Source organism: Brienomyrus brachyistius, unplaced genomic scaffold, assembly GCF_023856365.1.
Source record: "Brienomyrus brachyistius isolate T26 unplaced genomic scaffold, BBRACH_0.4 scaffold27, whole genome shotgun sequence".
Classification (NCBI taxonomy): Eukaryota; Metazoa; Chordata; class Actinopteri; order Osteoglossiformes; family Mormyridae; genus Brienomyrus; species Brienomyrus brachyistius.
Window position 1 is genome coordinate 2,887,403 of NW_026042306.1, and position 20,111 is coordinate 2,907,513.

Sequence of the window (20,111 nt, forward strand, 5' to 3'; positions counted from 1 at the left end):
CAACAAAAGTCATTTAAGATTACCTTTCCTATAGAACAGGTCTATACATTGTCCTTTTATTAAACAAACTAAATAGCTTTATGTTATTTATCTTATTTACACAGCAGCTTGTCATTTTTGTCTCTACATGGTCACGCATTTACAATTCTCCTGTGCTCTCTGTATCGTGTGAACACACTCCCACCAGCGGACAGAGAGCGTGCTTTAGAAAATATGTCGCATCAACCACCTGAAAAGCAGACAAAAATATCTGTGTTTTTTTTATTGCTATCATTAAACGAAACACATGAACACCATGTCCGTATCCCTGCCCCCCCCCCCCATAAAACTAGGGGAAACACTGCAGATGGTGTAAAAATTAACTACAAGTTCTACTGCCAATTTATAGATACCTTATTTGAACACTGGTACACAAAGAAGCTGGCAGCTTTCAAAAAGGTAATAATATGCATGCAGAACAATGCCCATTCCCATGCAACAAAGTATTTAATTTATTGGCCAAGAAAGACTTTAAAATTGATTGAATTATGACCTGACCCCCTTCAATGCCTGACTTAATCTCTACTAAGCCTTATTAAAGTATGAGATTTGCCAAGGAGGCAAACGGTACACTTCTCAAAGCAGCATCTAGCTGCCTCTGCTAATATAAAATAGGGCTGCAGCAACTAGTCGACACAGTCATTGATGTTGAAAATGCATCAACATCAATATTTAAAATCAACGCATTTGTTTAAAAAAAAATATATTTTAAGGAAATTACCTTTATGATTTATAAAATGCTGTCATTCATTATAACAAATGTTCTCCTTTCATATCACTGCGTAATTATGGGAGTAGTTCAAATTATCATAAAACAAAAAGGTGGTTTGTACACTATGCAAAGTTTCGATGGCATTCCAAGGCGGAATTAGCACTACACTTGAATACCTGAAGACGAAACTCACAGGCGCTGTTCTGGATAATGAACCGCCAGGGTTGGCAAAAATGTATTAAATTACCATTAGTATGGGAGAGCTTTTTAATATCTTTTGTCCTTATATTTGCTAAATACCCTCATGATTAAAGCTATAAAGTTGTCTGCCTGCTTTTCATAGAATCTCCATTGAATAAATATTTGTGAAAGTGTTTAGGCTAAAATTATAGGAAATGTAGACTGAATAACAAAAATGTTTTTTATTGTTATTTGAAGAGCAAAAAATCCACTTAGTTTTTGATTGCCTAATAATTGTGCACGCTGATTATGTTTTTTTGTTTTTCTTTTATTTTTGTTAGTGACAGACAAATGTAACATTTTCACTCTAAATACATTTAAGTGGGAAGGAAAATTTCTGAATTCACTTTTACCAGTCTGTTTAACTTTTTCTAAAAAGTATTTCTAGGACTAATACTTGCCTAATAATACAGCACAGTGTACATGCTGTCATACTGTCCGAGCGGCAAATTATATCTCATTCTCCATCTAATTTTTTGCCAAGTCTTGAGTATACCACATTATACTCAAAATATCACAGTATACTCAAAATTCCACAGTGTTCCCTGTTACCTTAATACCACCCAAGCCTAATGTGAATTGGAGAACATTGTGAAAGCTGTGGGCTCAGCTGAGCTTTGACATCGTGTGCTGGATGGGGGTTTACGTGATCCGTGTGGTCTCCATGGGGCTGAAAAGAAGTGAAGGGGACTCTTGCTGTTAGATAAAATGTGGCAGTTAATGGGCTCCAGTGTGGTTCATATGAAGCTGCTGTTGTGATTTTGCAGTCTGAACAATGGCAGGTTGCCCTGGGTTACAGTTGTTCATTGTCTAAGTTTCCTGGAGTCATTTTATCAATTTCATTTGTGTTTAGACACCAGAACCATGTGTCACTGCAAATGGAAATAAAAATTTTAATCACGAGAGCGATTCTTTTCTCCCTCACAGTGAAAATTTGCCTTCATGGTTCAACTGTTCAGCGACTGCTTCCTGTGATAGACACCCTCCATCTGAAGGAGGGAAGCAAGTCAGAAATTTGTGTCTGCTTTCTGCAGTGAATGTGTGTGCGTGTGACCTCTGCATAATCCTGCTTGAGTGATTGCTGCAAACACAGTTGAGGCATCATAATTGAATGGTGCAGTTGCATGGGGCGGCTTCTCCTAACCCTCCCAGCATTGTGGGACTTTTGAAGATTGACAGCTGACTGATTTCTCCCAGCCCCAAGCAGCTCTAGTGTAAGGCAGGCAGCTCAAACGTCACTTCAGAAACTGCGGGTTTCTTCTATCCTAAAATTTCTATATGGTTTTCCAAGCTACAATGAAATGATTACTTTCACTAGTATTCAAGCCAAGTCATGTCAAGTGAGCTCTATTATCAGGTATGCAGTACTGTGCAAAAGCCTTACGCAGTCAAAGGAAATGTTTAAAGCTATTTATCTGAGTAGTAAGTGTATATTTGCTCATAACAAAAACAATAACATTAGAGCAAATGCAAATTAAGTGTAACAATAAAAACTAACAGGAATATCTTCTGTTCTCCTAAAAGTTACTGATATCTTGTTGGATGGCAAGATGAACACCGCCTTAGTTCCCAAACCTCTCCTCAGGGGCACCTCAGTGCCACCTGAACCTTCCATGTATTTGTTAAATTTCACCCCCAACTCACTTAATTAATTAGCTTAATTAGTTAAAAAAAAGTTAATGAGATATTTATTAGCCAAACAAAAGTGTGGTAGTGCTTGACTCAATACTTGCTTGAAAAAAGAGATCAGCCTATGAGAGCGTTGCTGCAAATACTGGGGTGATTTTAGGAGAGGAGAATTCTACACCAACATAAAGATAATTTAAACATTTTCTTTGGTTAAGATTTTTGCGCATTACTGTAGAGTGGCAAAATGAAGGGTGGAATATATACAGTATTAGTTGACTGACAATGAACAGATAATACAGTTATATTCTATATATAACCAACTTTAACTATGTAACACTCTATATGTTTAGTATATGAAGTGTAACAAGAAGCTGAATGTAATTATGGGAGATTTTGAGTATAGATTTGCATTTGTTTATCCACAGAGACATAAGACTTCAGTGCTGTAGTCAGAAGTTTAGTTGAAAGTCATTAGTTCCTTTGTTTCCAAACCGTCTGCTTTTCCGATGGCTCTAGCATGGCTAGCAGCCGTGTTTTTTATTTTTTACTGTACCACAAAAAGAGCACATAAAGCCCAAGGTTAGCTAACCCCCGGCTTACAGGCTAGATTCCCTGTTCTCTGTTACTTAGCAACCTCATAAATTGCAGAACAAGCTTTAGAGTCATGAAGTAATAGATGTACCTGAATACATAAAGACTTGCATTATGAAGAAGTTTTCAATGTGCAACAGGAGTGCCTTCTAGTTTGTACAACTCGTTAATTTAATGTGAAATGCCTAATTGAAATGCCTTGGGTTGATATACAATTCTAACACATATCTTACCAATTTGGAGAACTGTGACACATGGAGAGATCCTATTGTATTTGAAGTGATTCAGATGGTGTGAGACATTCCTTTGAGTGAGGTGAGAATACTGACCAATGACATATGAGCTGAAAGAGTGAATCACAAAGCGAAAGAATGGAAGTGGCCCATTTGTTTCAGTTCAGGGCTGTCTTTGCAGCTGCGCTGTGTGTCCTCTCCCCGAGCAGCGGCATTTGGGGAGAGGCAGCATTCGGTGCGGTGTCCCCTCACCCCCACCCTTCCTGTTTAGCATCTTGCAGGCTCTTGGAGGGTTTCCAAGTTCATGACTCCTGCCGGGAGAATGCGGGAAACTTCGTAAAAAACCAGCCGGCCTGTTTGTGTGTGAAGGGATCAGATTGTGGAGGAAGGCAGGCTGATCAGAGCCTTGTGTTTACTGCTGTTGCAACCCTTTAAGTCACCATATTGTCATGTAGCAGCTGCATTTTAAGTGTTTGATAAGCTTGGGCAGTATGACAGTATTACGATATACCCCATTATTTAGAAATCCGGAAGGTATTACTTTTAATATTTTTTATTACTTTATGAAAAATAGAGGGGGCGGCATGGTGGTGCAGTGATTAGCACTGTTGCCTCACATCTCTGGGACATGGGTTCGAGTCTCCGCCTGGGTCACATGTGTGTGGAGTTTGCATGTTCTCCCCATGTTGTCGTGGGGTTTCCTCCGGGTACTCCGGTTTACCCCCACAGTCCAAAAACATGCTGATGCTAATTGGACTTGCTAAATTGCCCGTAGGAATGCATGTGAGAGTGAATGGTGTGTGAGTGTGCCCTGCGATGGGCTGGCCCCCCATCCTGGGTTGTTCCCTGCCTCGTGCCCATTGCTTCCGGGATAGGCTCCGGACCCCCCGTGACCCAGTAGGATAAGCGGTTTGGAAAATGGATGGATGGATGAAAAATAGACATTCGTCTTTCTATGTAAGCGTGGAGCTGTACACAATCAACCAGTTAGGCTTACATTTGTGAGTTTTGAGAATAACACAAGTATAGGTTTTCACAAAGTCTGCTGTCTGGAGTTTTTATGATGCCAATTTGCCTATTCTCCAGAATGCAATTCAGATTAATTGCAATTAATTGCAAAGTCTCTCTTTGCCATGAAAATGAACTGAATCACAAAAAACCCATTTCCTCTGCATTTTAGCCCTGCCACAAAAGGACCTTCTGACATCATTTCAGTGATTCTTTTGCTAACATAGGTGAAAGTGTTGATGAGGATAAGGCTGGAGATCACTCTGTCATGCTGATGGAGTTAGAATAGCAGACTGTATGCTTTAATAGGAGGGTGCTGCTTTAAATCATTGTTCTTCCTCTATTAACCATGGTTACCTGCAAGGAAACACATGCTGTCATCATTGCTTTGCACAAAAAGGACTTCACAGGCAAGGATATTGCACCTAAATCAACCATTTATCCATCCATCCATCCATTTTCCAAACCGCTTATCCTACTGGGTCGCGGGGGGTCCGGAGCCTATCCCGGAAGCAATGGGCACGAGGCAGTCAACCATTTATCAGATCATCAAAAACTTCAAAAAGAAAGGTTCAGTTGTTATGAAGAAGGCTTCAGAGTGCTCAATAAAGTCCCGCAAGCGCCTGGACTGTCTCCTAGGGTTGATTCAGCTGCGGGATTGAGACACCACCAGTGCAGAGCTTGCTCAAGAATGGCAGCAGGCAGGTGTGAGTGTATCTGCATCCACAGTGAGGCAAAGACTTTTGCAGGATGGCCTGGTGTCAAGAAGGGCATCGATGAAGCCCCTTTTTTTCCAAGAAAAATATCAGGTACAGATTGATATTCTGCAAAAGGTACAGGGATTGGACTGGGATAAAGTCATTTTCTCTGATGAATCCCCTTTCCGATTGTTTGGGGCATCCAGAAAAAAAGATAGTCCAGATGGGAAAAGATGAGCACTACCATCGGTCCTGTGTCATGCCAACAGTAAAGCATCCTGAGACCATTCATGTGTGTGGTTGCTTCTCAGCCATGGGAGTGGGCTCACTCACAGTTTTGTCTAAGAACATGAATAAAGAATAATACCAAAACATCCAAGAGCAACTTCTCCCAACCATTCAAGAACAGTTTGGTGATGAACAATACCTTTTCCAGCATGATGGAGCACCGTGCCATAAAGTAAAAAGTGATAGCTAAATGTCAGCTGCCTAAGCTTATTTGATATCCTAAAATGCAGGATAATAATTGGAATGAGCGATGTTTTGGATGAGAGCTATATAACCTGGGTGCTAAATGTTTTCGGCCTCCTTCTAAATTGCTTTATTAATGTGATTCCTGATAGGACATATCACACATCACATCATTTTTTGCTGTTTTTCTTCAGGTTTTAATGAAGACCTGGCTTTGGCAGCCCTATTTTAGACTTCAGACACACTCATGATCGAGGACATCAGGTTTCACGGTAGATAGAGCATCATGGGTGACGCCAGCTTTTATGCTGTTATGTTAATATGGCAGCCTCTGTTTTTTGGGTTGTGTGTCAGGAAAAAACACATTTGCTCAGTTCCATGAACGTTTTGAGTCCTTTTGGATCTTCTTCCTGCTTTCAGTGGATTGAGCATAGCTGGCGTTGGAGCTGGTGCTTCACTTCATCGCAGGGGCTTCACTTCACTGCTGGGGCTTCACTTCATCATGGGAGCTTTTCTGTCAGAGCAATGGCAAAGGTGCTGTGTGATGATTGCACAGATGTTACTCTAATTAAGTTCCATTTTTTCTTGCTTAATGGAAAAGACTGAGGAACACTAATAGAATAAAAATACTTTTTGTATTGTATATGTATTTTTTCTGACGCCTGGCTTGATGCTGTGGTGGTACAGTGGCTTTGAGGTAGCTCTGAGTCCTGTATTTGTGTGTGTGGAGAGTTGGTGTGGTCTCCCTCTGTCACGAGAGTTTCCTCTTGGTACTCTGGTTTCCTCCTGCAGTCCAAAGGCATTCAGTTAGACTAACCACAGTCACTGCATTGCCCATAGGATATTATTGTGTGTGCATATGCCTTGTGATGGGCTGGCATCTCACCCACTGTATACCCCAGTCTGCTGCCTGGGATAGGCTCCAGGCCCCCCATGTAGTTTTAAACCATTTGAGTTTGGGTTGCATTTTTCATTATTATAATTTGAAATGTTTTATAGTGTTGTTTTTTTCATCATCATCAACTCTTTGCAACCATGGCTGGTCATATAAAGATGTTTTCCTCTCTTTTGGGCACTATAGGCTGAGAGGATTAGTGTTTTAGCTCCTCACGTGCAGGGCCCCACCTCGTCTGGCTCGCTGTACACACTGTAAACTTAAGAGGTTCCACATGCTACGCCTGTAAAGTTTGCTGCTTGGTGCTTCCCAGTGCATTTCAGATGCTACAATAACACTCTGCTCTTTTCACTGTGGGTGTGAAAGCAAATTGCTCCGGAATGTCCAAAATCTCAGGAAGCAGCAGCCGGACCATATGAACACCAGGCTATCTTCTACTCAGTGTCACACTTGCTTTCTCTGAGAATGCTAGTTTATAAATGTTATCTTGGAGGAGAACCTAGTGTGTTCTTCAGAGGGAATAAGGTGAGTCTGATAAATACACATATTATTTCCCGTTTAGGCTGTGGACTGCTATTACGTGTCGAGGTCAGAGGTCAAAGTGGCATGTTTTTCACAGGCCCAGCCATCCTAGGGTTACCAAAGAGCTCAGGTTTCTGTTGGACATCCTGTGGGTATGCTGTTACCATGATCAAGCGACAGCATGGAAGAGCAAAATGACTTTTAATGCTCTCCGAACAAGTCCCTGGTCACTAAAGTGAGGCAGAGACCATTAAGAGAGCCTGATATTCGTAAGTCATTGTGATTACATGGATTAAATGATCTTTAGACATCTAGTTGTCATTGTGTTCACTAAAAGAGAGGATTCTGGCACCCACAAGCAGACCCATACTTGTAGGTTTTCTGCCTAATAACCCCTGGTTCTGTCACACAGGCCCTTGCAGGATACCCTGGAACTTGCAGCCACTGATATAAATATATATAAATCTCGAACCTTTGACTTCTGGGATTAACAAAGCCCTAGGTGATACAGGTATAACAGTGATGACGATGATGATTCTTTAGGTGCGTTCACACCGTAGGAACTTATTTTAGGAACCAGAACCTTTTTCTGAAACTAGAAATTATTATCGTCTTCGCACCACAGGAACTCGTTCCTTGGAGGTGGTTCTGGAACCTTTTTTAGTTCCTGCTCCAGACTAGGTACTAGGTACTCATCTAATCACAAACTACTGGGGAGGTGCTTACAACCAGTGATGACTGGTTGACCACAAGCACTGGCGTTAACATGTTAGTTATGCAGAACTGCAGAAAAAGAGATGTAGAGTGAACCGATGCAGAGTGAAATTTGAGCAGATGGAATTATTTTTTTACCCGTTACATTTTATCAATTAATACATTTTTGCTTGCGTCTCCATATTTCTGAAAACAGTAACCAATGTACTTTTGTCTAATATTGACGGTACCAGAGGTGAAACTTGCCAGTGGCCTATGGCAACATGATTAGTGGTAACATGATTAGTGGGATCATGTTAAATTCTTTTTTGTTCTGTGGAAAATGAAAGATCGATCTTCTGGCCAGATTTAATAATTATTATCAACATGTATTGTATCGTATAAATATATGTAAAACGTTGCAACACAATTTGATTGCAAATGATCCCCCAATAACTAGCAAAACGACTTATTCATCCTCCATTGTTTTGGTGTGGCAGTGTAGTTTTGTATTAAATTATCTGTGAAGTTCAACCTACGAGATCCCAGTCCTTTTGTGTGGTATGAACGCAACACACAAAAAGTGACCAGGAGCTACAAACGTTCCCAGTCTAGTCAGTACTTGTAAGCATGGACCAGGTGCAAGAACTTGGGTGTGAAAGTGCAGGTGTCAACTGTTCCATATGATGACAAGAGTACAGTACGATTATTGACATTATAAAATGAAATGATGCTTTGTTTGCTGTTTGTACAAGTACATAGGAATGCTTCTTTTCACATATCCCATCTTGCTCTCCTTCTGTGAGTGCTGGTGTCTCACAGAAGGACCTGAGGTTTAGCATAAAAGAGGGCTTCCCAGGACTGCATTAACAGCTGCATTAAAGGCTGCATTAAAGTGGCTTCTTTGAGAGCCACTTTGAGGCTTTCTGTGCGCTGGCTGTATCCAGCTCTGCTTGTGTGGGGATTCTCATCTTGAAGAGGTCTTGTTAATATGTTTGGCTTGCAGTGCATGGGTAGCCACGATGATCGCTGTATGGGCAAACACTTTCCTTTCTTGTGGTGGTAACTGGTATGGTTCTGGTCCACTTTCCAGTCATTTCCCTATGTTCTGTGCCGCCCACAGGTTCAGGGGAAGAGGAGGGTGCTGGCTGTGAACCGGATGCTGCCATGTTGCAAGCATGTCCGATTGCACACGTGTGTGTGTCTGTGCATGGGTGGATCGAATGAGCAGGATGTGCAGGCAGTGACTGGGTCACTGGAGCACAAGCTACATGTTCTGTGGGTGCTGCTGAAAGGAGACAATACTGTTATCAAACTAGTAATTATACTAGAATTATTATACTACCCTAACTATATACAAAACTTTTTTTTTGGACGGTACATAGTTGTGTCTGTAACGAAGTCCTCTATCTAACCAATGCCAGTTCAGAATTGAAAATCATGCGAACAGATATGTTGAGTGTGTTTAGGGATATCCCTATCCACTTTTTCGATACTTTGATCTGATCTAACCCATTTAATATTTTTATCTGCTGATTCTGAGTTCCAATCAAATCCATCCATCCATCCATCCATTTTCCAAACCGCTTATCCTACTGGGTTGCGGGAGGTCCGGAGCCTATCCCGGAAGCAATGGGCACGAGGCAGGGAACAACCCAGGATGGGGGGGCCAGCCCATCGCAGGGCACACTCACACACCATTCACTCACACATGCACACCTATGGTCAATTTAGTAACTCCAATTAGCCTCAGCATGTTTTTGGACTGTGGGGGGAAACCGGAGTACCCGGAGGAAAGCCCATGACGACATGGGGAGAACATGCAGACTCCACACACATGTGACCCAGGCAGAGACTCGAACCCGGGTCCCAGAGGTGTGAGGCAACAGTGCTAATCACTGCACCACCATGCCGCCCCCTCCAATCAAATCTTTTAATAAATATTTAAATATACATACAGTAGGCATCGGTGCATTCTTCGTCTGAGTAAGCCTTGCAGTTTTGCAGTATTCTTCCTTATGATGTTGTAACAAGGCTCTGTTGCTTCTTCGTCTCTGTAGGCTGGCTTTGCAGGTCGTTGTTGTGCTACTTTGAGTTTCCAATTTAATGAATTTCCACATAGCTGACATTTCAATACAGACGCTCCTCTACTTATGAATGAGATACGTTCCGAACGGCTGTTCGTAACTTGAAATGTTTGTTAGTCGTTATGCAACATCATTTTAAGGGCATACGCAAGTACAAAGAACTAGGGTGCTGGGAGTATGCGTGCTACACTGCTGCACGGCGGGAACAGCGGCCAGAAGTAGTGTTAGATGAAATTGGCACGCAGAAAAAAAAACTGATGCTGCGGAAAGGAAACGGGAGCCCAATGAGCACAATTTCGTAAGTAGAGGAGTGTGTGTGTTTGTAGTTTCGAGCAATGTGCCTCAGACATACTGTGGCGTGTGACAGAACCTTACAATCCGCAAACTGACGCAAATTGGGCAAACATGCCAAATGAAATAGATCAGCTTTGGATTGGGCTGTGGTAGGTAATACTTGATAAATTAAAAAATTAGAATTAGATGATCAGCTGTCATTGTTGACATACCACAGCACACAACAATGAAATGCGTCCTCTGCATATAAACCATATGTGACATCGTGACATAGCAGGGGGCAGCTAATTCAGCACCACGCGGACCAGTGCTTGGGGGCGGTACCTTGCTCAGGGTACATCAGTGGTGCCTTCCTGGTTGAGGATTCAAACCAGCAATCTTTCAATTACAAGTGTGCTTCCCTAACCATTAAGACACTACTGCCCTTAAGACACCACTGCCTGGATCAACCCCAATGCTGATCTTTGATTTTAGGGCTGGATATTGCCACTCATTTCCCAAATTGATTCAGTTCTGATTCAAGGTCCTGAATCGATTCAATTTCCGATGACATTTCATTTTATTCAATATCATTTGTGATACCCAAATGTTAGTAATCTGTATAAATTGAATGATGTTCATTAAATTCGGCTAGTAGAGCACACCACATCCTAATGTGTTGGTAAATGGAAGCGATTAGCCCTGAAGTGTCGGTGAAAAAAGGGCCACAACATCTTTTAAAAGAAGAGATATTGTGGATTAATGAGGTAAAATGATGTCGGCTGGCCACATGAGACTTATGGGCTTAAAGCTTCACACATCCATTCATGAATCGATATCGGTTTATGCAAATAAAGGTGGATATGAATGAAGACATAGATTTTTTTAAACCCTGCCCATTTCATTTCGGCTCAGGACAACTCTGGTGTTTTTTGTTGGATATGGCCTGATAGGAGCTTGTTTCTTGTTTCTCTGTTGGGACGTTGTTGTTATTCACGCGTTTCTGAAGACCGTTGCTGGGCTGGCCTCCTTCCAGTTTTTCCATGATCTAAATTCAGATGTTTTTCTGAAATGCCATTTATAATAATGGCTCTGCCTCAAAGGGCTTTATGCCCCTCACTTATGCTGCTAAAAGTACAGATGAATAGAATTAACAATGCCTGTTTGTGTGTGTTTTCTGCCACTCTAACCAAAGAAGGCCGATGCTCATGTGGGTGGCTCTCAGCACTCAGCAGCCATTAAGAACGAAATCAGGCTCAACTGCGGCTTCATTTTGCATTAAAAATTAAGTTGGGGTGGGGATTCTGCTGGCAAGGGATATTTAAAACACACTGTTTTATCAACACTGTTTTATATTAAAATTTGTCCGGTATATTTTCCGAGGAATACTTAAAAAAACCTTGATATTGCAGTATTGTATTTGTTTACCAGGTGAAAAGCAACATTATAATGCTTTTGTACAGTGCTAAATGTCATTGCTTGTACACAAGGACATTAGAGGTGTTTCAGTGCTTGTATTTTTTAATGCACAGTGTGTTATTTTTTTCCTGTTAAAAGATGTAAGTCTGTACACACTTTGGTCAACCTTGGTTGTTTAAAAGTGCATTATAATTAAACTTTTGATTTATTTACATGAAGAAGTGTGTGGCCACCTTCACCATATTTGCATGCTGTTGTAATGTGCTGTGCTCGTATCAGTTTGGGTTTCAGCCACACAAATTGACTGAGACTGAGTGTACAGTACCTGCTTGTTCACAGCAGTGCTGGTTATATGCAAGGTAATTGTTTCTCACTGCACTGCAGTGCAAGTTCATCTGAATGTGAGCAGTTAAATGTGACAAAAGCCCATGCATGGGGCTCAGGGCTCCACAAGTACCTCTACCATGCATTGTATTTAACTGGAGATGCCTGATTTAGACAAGACTCCCTTGAGTGACTAGCCACAGTAGTAATTAGCTGCATTAGCCATTAGCCACCGTTGCAATTAGTGGTAGTTGTTTTTGCTTTGCATGTTTCATAAATTCTAAGTTTCTCAGCTGAGTGTCAAGACCTTGATGCCCTTGTTGAGTGCAAATGCAGTCGTGTCATGCATCCCCACTGCAGGGGTAAGGGTCTGCCAGGTTAAACAAGCCTGCTGTGAGCTCCACCCGACATTCGGGGATGGGGAGTAGTGGTGGGAATGTTCCAGCCCCCAAACACACGAGTCTCCGCCAACCTTTTGGCCGGATCGCTCCACCCTGCCCTAGCCAGCTGGTGCACCCTCGCTCCGGAGGTGCATGTACATCCTGTGGGCCTCTTTACTCGTACCTTCCTGACCCCCCCACCCCCGCCAGCCCATGTCAGCTCCTTCTTCCATAGCTGATAGAGAGGTGCCCTGAAGACAGCACCTCATGCAACTTCTCCTCCCCTCATTGCTTTGAGAGAATTCATGTCAGAGAAAGGTAATGCTCTGGTTATGAGGGGGAGAGACCTCCTACTGTGTCTGTCATGGTGGCTCAGTTTCATGTAGCCAAGTGCTCAACTGCTCTGTCCTCCACCATTTACTGCCCAGGCCTCCCAGCTGATTCCCTGCCCCGGTCTCTAGGCAAGTGTTCGGGTAAACTTTGCTTCTTTCTCCACCTGTCTTCATTGACAGCTCCATAGAGTGCTGTCCTCCTGGTGATGAGTGGTTTGTGTTGTTGGATTTATCCTCTGTCAGGAATTCACCGGGCCTGTTCATTGCGCCCGATATCATGCTTTTGGTACCCATGTCACACAACAACAGATGGAGCACACAAAACATAAGTCGTGCTGAATGGTTGATTTTATGAATGTGTTTATATCCAAATTCTGGTATTTACAGGAGTGATGGCAAAAGTTGACCTGGCTTAGATCCATTCAGAAAGAATAAGGAAGAGTAAAGTAGAGGAGCCTTTGAATCAGTTTCAGTGCTTGTTTTTAGTGCCTCATGCCATCATGCTTATGGTACGCCATCAGTAAAGGGCTTTCCTGAGTGCCAGGCTAGAGTCTTAGAACTGCTAAGGAAGCTGAACCACAGAGAGCAGCACCTAGACGGTGAAGATAACCCTGTTGTGAGCGGCGCTTGCGGTAGAGCCGTGCTGCAGAATGCCTGCTTCCGGACCCTTCTGTCTGCAGCTCTGTGTCAGGTTGGTGGTAAGTGTCTCAGTCAGCCCCTGGCACCCTTCCCAGCCCTCCCCCTTCCACCTAGCCAACTACACACTTTACCCGTGTTTTTTGTAAGCCCCTAGTCTATGATGCCCTGAATAACCAAGCAAATTCAGCTGCTCCAACAAGTCGACAGAATGTCAGTTTTGGCTTATATTTCTCTTATAATTTCAGAAGTATTTCCCAGTGCCTGCTCCTGTTTCAGACCATGTTGAATAACAGAATAACTGTGGATATTGTGTTTCTTTTTGGAATACGTGACTTTTTTTTGTTGTTGAGCACAGATGAAAGTATGTCGTCCCGGCTGCTGTCCTATACTTACTCCTGTTAACTGGTTCTAACAGGCTAGTGACATTTTACTCAGCGAAACCTCAGTTTTAAAAAGCCACCTTTCACTGGTTTATCTCCACGTCTGGAGCCATGCGACAGACGTCGAGTCAAATGCGCTGTTCAGATATACGTCTGCATGGGTACTGTCGTTTCTGTGCAGTTTCTTACCATGTGCCTTTGAAGCCGCCTTCAGCTTTGGAGTAAGCAGGTTAAAGCTTCCCAGACTGTGGTTATCTGACAGCATTTGTAATGAGTTGAAGGTGGTGCTTCCTACCAGCTACCTCAATGAATCCAGCTTCTAGGTCATAGGGACAGTGACTGTAGGGGGCATCATTCAGTCCAGCGATTGCATCATAATCAGATCCTCACCCAGGCCTTTTGGGGGAGGCTGGACTTCTTATGTCTCGCACAGTAGTAGTTGAAATGAAGTAGTTTAGGGCTGTTTCCATTTGCTCTGTCTCAATATCGGTCGGCACCTGGGGGAGTGCAAGCAAGGTGCTGTACAATATACTCCGCATTATAGACATGTACAAAGGTAAAACCTCTTTTCAAGCTGGGATGTCTTCCAGATGGCATGACATAAGTTGGACAAAACAAAATCCAAAAGGACATTGCATTTCAGATATTTTATATGTGTTACATGCAGATTTTCTGTTTTTCTTTTTTGGAGCATTTGAATGATTTAGAAATGTATTATCTGTTTATCTGCCTGTGTATTTTTGTTCCCCTCCTCCCTGTTCCGAGTCTCTCTATTCACTCTGTGTCAAGTAGTGTTCCACGTCTGTTCTTGGGAATTCCGTATCTCGGATCAAAGCGTGGCCTTTATGTGGTGCTTGCAGAGATGGGATTGTAATTAAACTCTACTTTTATGGGCTTTTATTGGCCCTCTCATGTCCTGAGCCATTTAGGCTGAAAACGAAGCATTGAAAAAAAATAGGAACTTGTATATGAAGTGTGGCGGGTTTTAGTCCCAATAACAGGACTGAGTTTCATTTGGAAAATCAATGAATGCAGCCATCGCTGAGTGAAGAGCTCCTTTGTAATTCTCGGTGCAGCTGTAATTATGTTTCTTTTGTGTTATGTTGAGCACTCTGTGACTAAAATAGTGTGCTTCATAAAGACATATTGAATCGAAGGCCCAAAACAATGTTGATTTCATTAATAAAAATAGAGATTCAAATAACAATAAAGGCTTTGGGCTGAGTTGGCGAGTTGGCAGAAGGTTATGTTATATGTGTGTTTCATTTGTGTGTAGCATTACGGTCTATGTGAAATGGACCATGATTAATATTTCAGCCTGGAAGGTAATTATTGAACTTCCTCTGTGGGCTGCAGATATTGGCTTTTTGATTGAAATAAGCCTTTCTGCAGATATGAAATGGTTTGATCTGGCCCAACAGGTTTAAACAGAGGGAAACTTGTTTTTTTGAAACCCTGCAGGACCCCAAACTGTCGTCTTGACAGAGATGCTCCGTAACTGAAGGTTTAATCTCTGGCCATTGGAAGTTGAGTGCCAGGCGCGCAGTTTAGTTGCAGACTGGATAATTGGTCAGGTGGTCTTCTGGGTTTGTTATCCCTACTCTTTTGGAGGATTCACATTCTGTGGACTCATGAGTCTTTCTAGTTCTCCTTCATGGCAATAAGGTGATTTCATGCACAAAGATGACAATAATGATGGTGTCCTTCTCCTTTGTCTTATTTTTGTAGATGCCATGCTTTAATTCATTTTGTACATGTTCATGTGCATTGGAATGCTACAAGGAATTTCACTTTGTTTCAGAATATGAGCACCCAGTCAACAACTGTTACCAAAAACAAGCCCCCCACCCCCACAAGCTAACTTTTTTTTGTAGAAGTTTAAACAAGGTTGCACTTACTCCTTTTGTAATCTTTCTCATCCTTTACACTTTCTTCAACAGTTTTCTCATGCACAAAATAGTCTCTACCATGGTCTAAAAGAAGAACATAGAAGTTTCTGCTCTGCAAGGAAAGTCTCTGGCAGGAGCAGAGCTGCCCCATGTACTCACCTATTGCTAACAGCGGGCTGAAGGACACCCGCTGGCCGCAGGGGCCTGTCCCTTCCACTGGAATGTTATCTTCTCCACAGCCCTTTTCCATGTTCTCCACGGGATCATTTGTTCTGCACACCATCCTCTGCACATCAAAGCGGCAAGGACTTCCAGGCTAGTCCCTAGTTGTGTTTTGCTGTCGTGGAAGGTCCCCACTGACTCAGGCAGGCTGGGCCCAGTGGGCAATAGATTTCAGAGACTGAGGGAGGCCAGCTGCTGAAAAGATGTTATGTAAGTGGTGAACAAATTAAAACATTTAGAGAGTAATGCCTTCACATGTCAATCTGTTGGGTTCCTTAGCAATGCTGGCAACATTTGCTTTTATGTCACTTTGGAAAGCTAGATAAACTTATATAAATGTAAGCATTGTTCATCTTAATTCAGTCACCTGCTTGGGAACTATTCTTTAGTAATCTGTTTTATAAGAATATCTTGCAATGATGTGAATTTTTCACTGAGTAAGGACATGCATTTACATTTTATCTATTTAGCAGTCACTTTTATGTAAAGTGATGAACATTTTTGAGAAAACAAGGTCAGACAGCCCCTGGATCAACTGGGGGTTAAGGGCCTTGCTCATTGATCCAACAGTCAAGTCAAGCTACTGAGCCCAAGATCTGAACCAATGACCTTCTGATCACAGACACAGCAGCCACAAACCACTACCTACACATATATAACCCATATACTGCTATTAGCCTTTGATCCGATGCTAAACTCTAGGCTTACCAGTCAGTTCCCACTAATGCGGCCTCTGCCAGTCAAGTGATTGGCCTGAACAGAAGTATAGCCTTACATGCCTGTTCATAGTAAACAAACACCCAAAGGCAACTTTTTTCTTCCCTCATTTTCTCCGTCAGCTTAAGTTTCTATACAAAGAGTCAAAGAAGTGTATTGCATGCTGCCAGTGTTCCTCCACTGCAGAATGCCAGAAAACGATGCTGTTGGAAGGTTATGGCAACTTCTGCCAAAACAGCAATTCTGAAAATGTAATCTGACTCCTGAATGGCAGGCCTGCAGTGTTAAATACTTGGTCCAATTAAAGCACTGACTTTCCTGCATTTGTATTGAATTATTACAATAACCACTGAAAAAGTAGGTCTTCTGGTCAGCAGTTTCTTAACATTCTTAATTATTCATAATTTTTATTTGACTTTGTGTTGTGATGGATTTTTTTCCCCAATGAAACATAATTGATCTATGTAATTGAACTACAGCGAAGGTCCATCTTGATGTGAGTTTACATAGACATGCAGGATGTAATTAAAAAGGGATCACATGCTGCAGGCTTGCCCTAAAAAGGCAAAACACAATAACTAAACTAAACATAACTGAACTGAAGATATTTCGGTTATAACTCAGTTTTGATAAAATATGCAGTTTGTGTTTTGCCTTTGTGTGGCAGAATACTAGCACACTTTCCCAGTGTCTGCAATGTGGAATTCAGTATGTTTTTGGTTAAGTACACTTTTTGCGATGCAAGTTGGGCCGAGATTGTTTTTAAATCACTTGTAAACATGTCAAAGTCAACCGTCTTTTGACAGCAAATCCCAGACTAAATTAACAAGCTTTCTGGCACTTAAAGTACTGAAGTCTTCTGCTATAGAGAGAGGTACTTTCAGCTGAGAAACAACCTGTAGAAATGTGTCATAGATCAGGCAAACAACAGGCCATGAAGGTAATCCATCACTGAGAGTTTAACCTACCAGTGGTCTTGTCTCACCCTGTGTGCTTCTGAGCCCCATTGGCCTGTATGATGAAGCAGGATTACTGGCTTATCTGGGTAACTTGTTGGATAGGTAGTCTGGGCAAAATGTAAGTGAACAGTCCATTTAAACTGTTGCACCTTAAATCCGACAAGTCACCCCGATAAACCAGTAACCCCGCTTTGTAGTACAATCCACAGGTTTTGTCAGCAGTTTACGCTGGGTACATAGCCGGGAAGCAGGTACAGGAAGTATGGTGAACACGGGGTTTATTCAGGATGAAATACACTAATGAGCATGAAACTACGTCAATGACTAGACTACCAAAATACACGGACATGGTCTTAAATACGTAACAGTAATAAACATGACGAGGAACCGCTGGGAAGCCGGGGATTCCACCCGAGGGAGAGAGGGGGCGTGGCACATACAAGGATCAGAACAATCGGGACGTAACACTTACCTAGTTAAATAACTCAATGAGCTACTGATGGACCATGTATATATTACATTATGGAAAGCATATGTCCTCATAATATATTAAAAATCTGACATTTTGACGATGTGGGGACCACGTTTTCGGTCCCCACAATGGGAAACTAAATTTTATAAAAATCTATGACTGCAATCAAAAAACCAAAAGTCTTGTATTTTGTTTGGTTACTTATAGTTAAGGTTAAGACTGGGTAAGGGTTAAGGTCTTCATTGTTGGAATTAGGGTTTTTCCCATAGAAATGAATGGATAGTCCTCACAGATATGAATACAATCGTGTGTTTTTGTGTGTGTGTGTGTGTGAGACTCTGTAAAGTGACTGGAGAGTATGCCTGGACCTCACCTATAGGGAAGTCTCCTGGTTTGGTTTGCAGATCACTTCCTGAAAAGCTGAAGCAGCCCTGTGGTACATCTTCCGTATGGCAGGATGTTTATGATTTTCCCTCCTCATGTGGGTGTTGTCCTGGCTGTTACCCCAGCGCTGCTGGATTGAACACTGATTACAGTCGTGTTTTCTTTTGTGTGTGTACTATACACACTGTGTGTTATTATGAAGTGTCAAATTTATTTGCCATTATATAGCTACAAAGAGCAGGGCGTACCTCAGCCTTGTGCCCTATGCTGCCTGGAAATAGGCTTCCCAGCCACCCCACCCTCCCCCAACAAGCAAGAGGTGGATAGTCCAGATCAAGATTTTGATTCAACCAACCAGTTGAATAAACAGTCACAGTTACAGAGAACTCAACTGGTTAGTTCAAAATCTTTGTCTAGATTTTTTCTTCCTGTCCCTGCACTATCCTCTTCTGCTAACAAGGATAAGTGGTTTCAAGATGAATGGATGGATCGATGGATAGGTGGGTTATTAGAGAATGTCAGCAAATGTTTTATCTTCTGAAGAGATGGATGAGGGATGTCATTTGATAATTTGCTTTCATGAAACCATGGTGATGGAAAATAGTGCAGTAACTTGTCACCTGTGTGTGGTTTCTGAAGGCTTCTTGTCCTGGGCTGTTGTTTTCATACTATGCTGTTATAATTGCCGTGGGCTGAGCTTGAGGTGTCACTCCCGCATGTATTACCATGCTACCTGTAAAATGCGTCTCCACTTCCCTCAGTTCCCCGAGTGCGGATTCTTCGGGATGTATGACAAGATCCTGCTCTTCCGCCATGACTTGAACAGTGAGAACATTCTGCAGCGTCTGACGTCAGCCGAGGACATCCACGAGGGGGATCTCATTGAGGTCGTCCTTTCTGGTGAGTTGAAGACACCCCCTGCATTTGTTTTGTTTGGGCAAACTAATGGCAGTTGCAAATAGGGGTGGGTGATAAGACCTAAAATTATTGTTACGATATTTTTCACTTTTTGGACGGTGACGGTATTATAAAATGCTGGGTTACCAACTTTGGTCTGCTGGCTGGATTGAGATTTTCAATTCAATTCAGGGCAAGTCTACACACACATTTATATGTATGTAAGAGTTTATTACCTTGTAAATAGTCTGTAAGGTTTGCCCAACACTTTTGATGTAGCTATTTTAGGTTTATAATGGAATTCTGTGAGAGTCTGAAAGTGTGAGTGTCATGATAGATGCATGAGGTGCCAACCCTGAAAGGGTTTTAAATTTTTTCACCTGAGGTGATTTGTATAAAAAATTACATTATACAGTTGTTAAAGAACGTAAACTTTGACAAACATGAAATCAACAATAAACTTAGTCCATTTATCCAACATTTTATAAAATACATACTGTGTTTGAAAACTTTTCAGCTTTATGATTTCAGGACTGAGAAGCTGCTCTGTTAGGAACATTATGACTTTTTGTTTGAGGATGTTTGATTTGCTGGTGTTATTAACACTAACGACACATTAGCGCAAACAAAAGTACTGCATACGCACCTTGCTACTTTTCCCACGCACCTTGCATGAAGGCAGTGGCGAACATACACTCACCGGCCACTTTATTAGGCACACCTGTCCAACTGCTCGTTGACGCAAATTACTGATCAGCCAATCACATGATGGTACTCAATGCATTTAGGCATGTTGACATGGTCAAGATGAACCGCTGCAGTTCAAACCGAGCTTCAGAATGGGGAAGAAAAGTGATTTAAGTGACTTTGAACGTGGCATGGTTGTTGGTGTCAGACGGGCTGGTCTGAGTATTGCAGAAACTGCTGATATTCTGGGATTGTCACGCACAACCATCTCTAGGGTTTACAGAGAATGCTCTGAAAAAGGGAAAACATCCAGTGAGCG

The 20,111-nt window shown here is 42.1% G+C and overlaps 1 protein-coding gene across 2 annotated transcripts in view; it reads left to right on the forward strand.

Annotated features, from left to right (window-relative positions):
* Nucleotides 1-20,111, forward strand: part of LOC125720907 (serine/threonine-protein kinase D3-like) — a 51,436-nt gene that overhangs the window by 6,087 nt on the left and 25,238 nt on the right. For both annotated transcript variants that reach the window (XM_048996818.1, XM_048996817.1), the window contains exon 3: nucleotides 18,970-19,108. In XM_048996818.1, coding sequence (XP_048852775.1) covers nucleotides 18,970-19,108 — 139 coding nt within the window. The remainder of the gene's footprint in view (nucleotides 1-18,969; nucleotides 19,109-20,111) is intronic.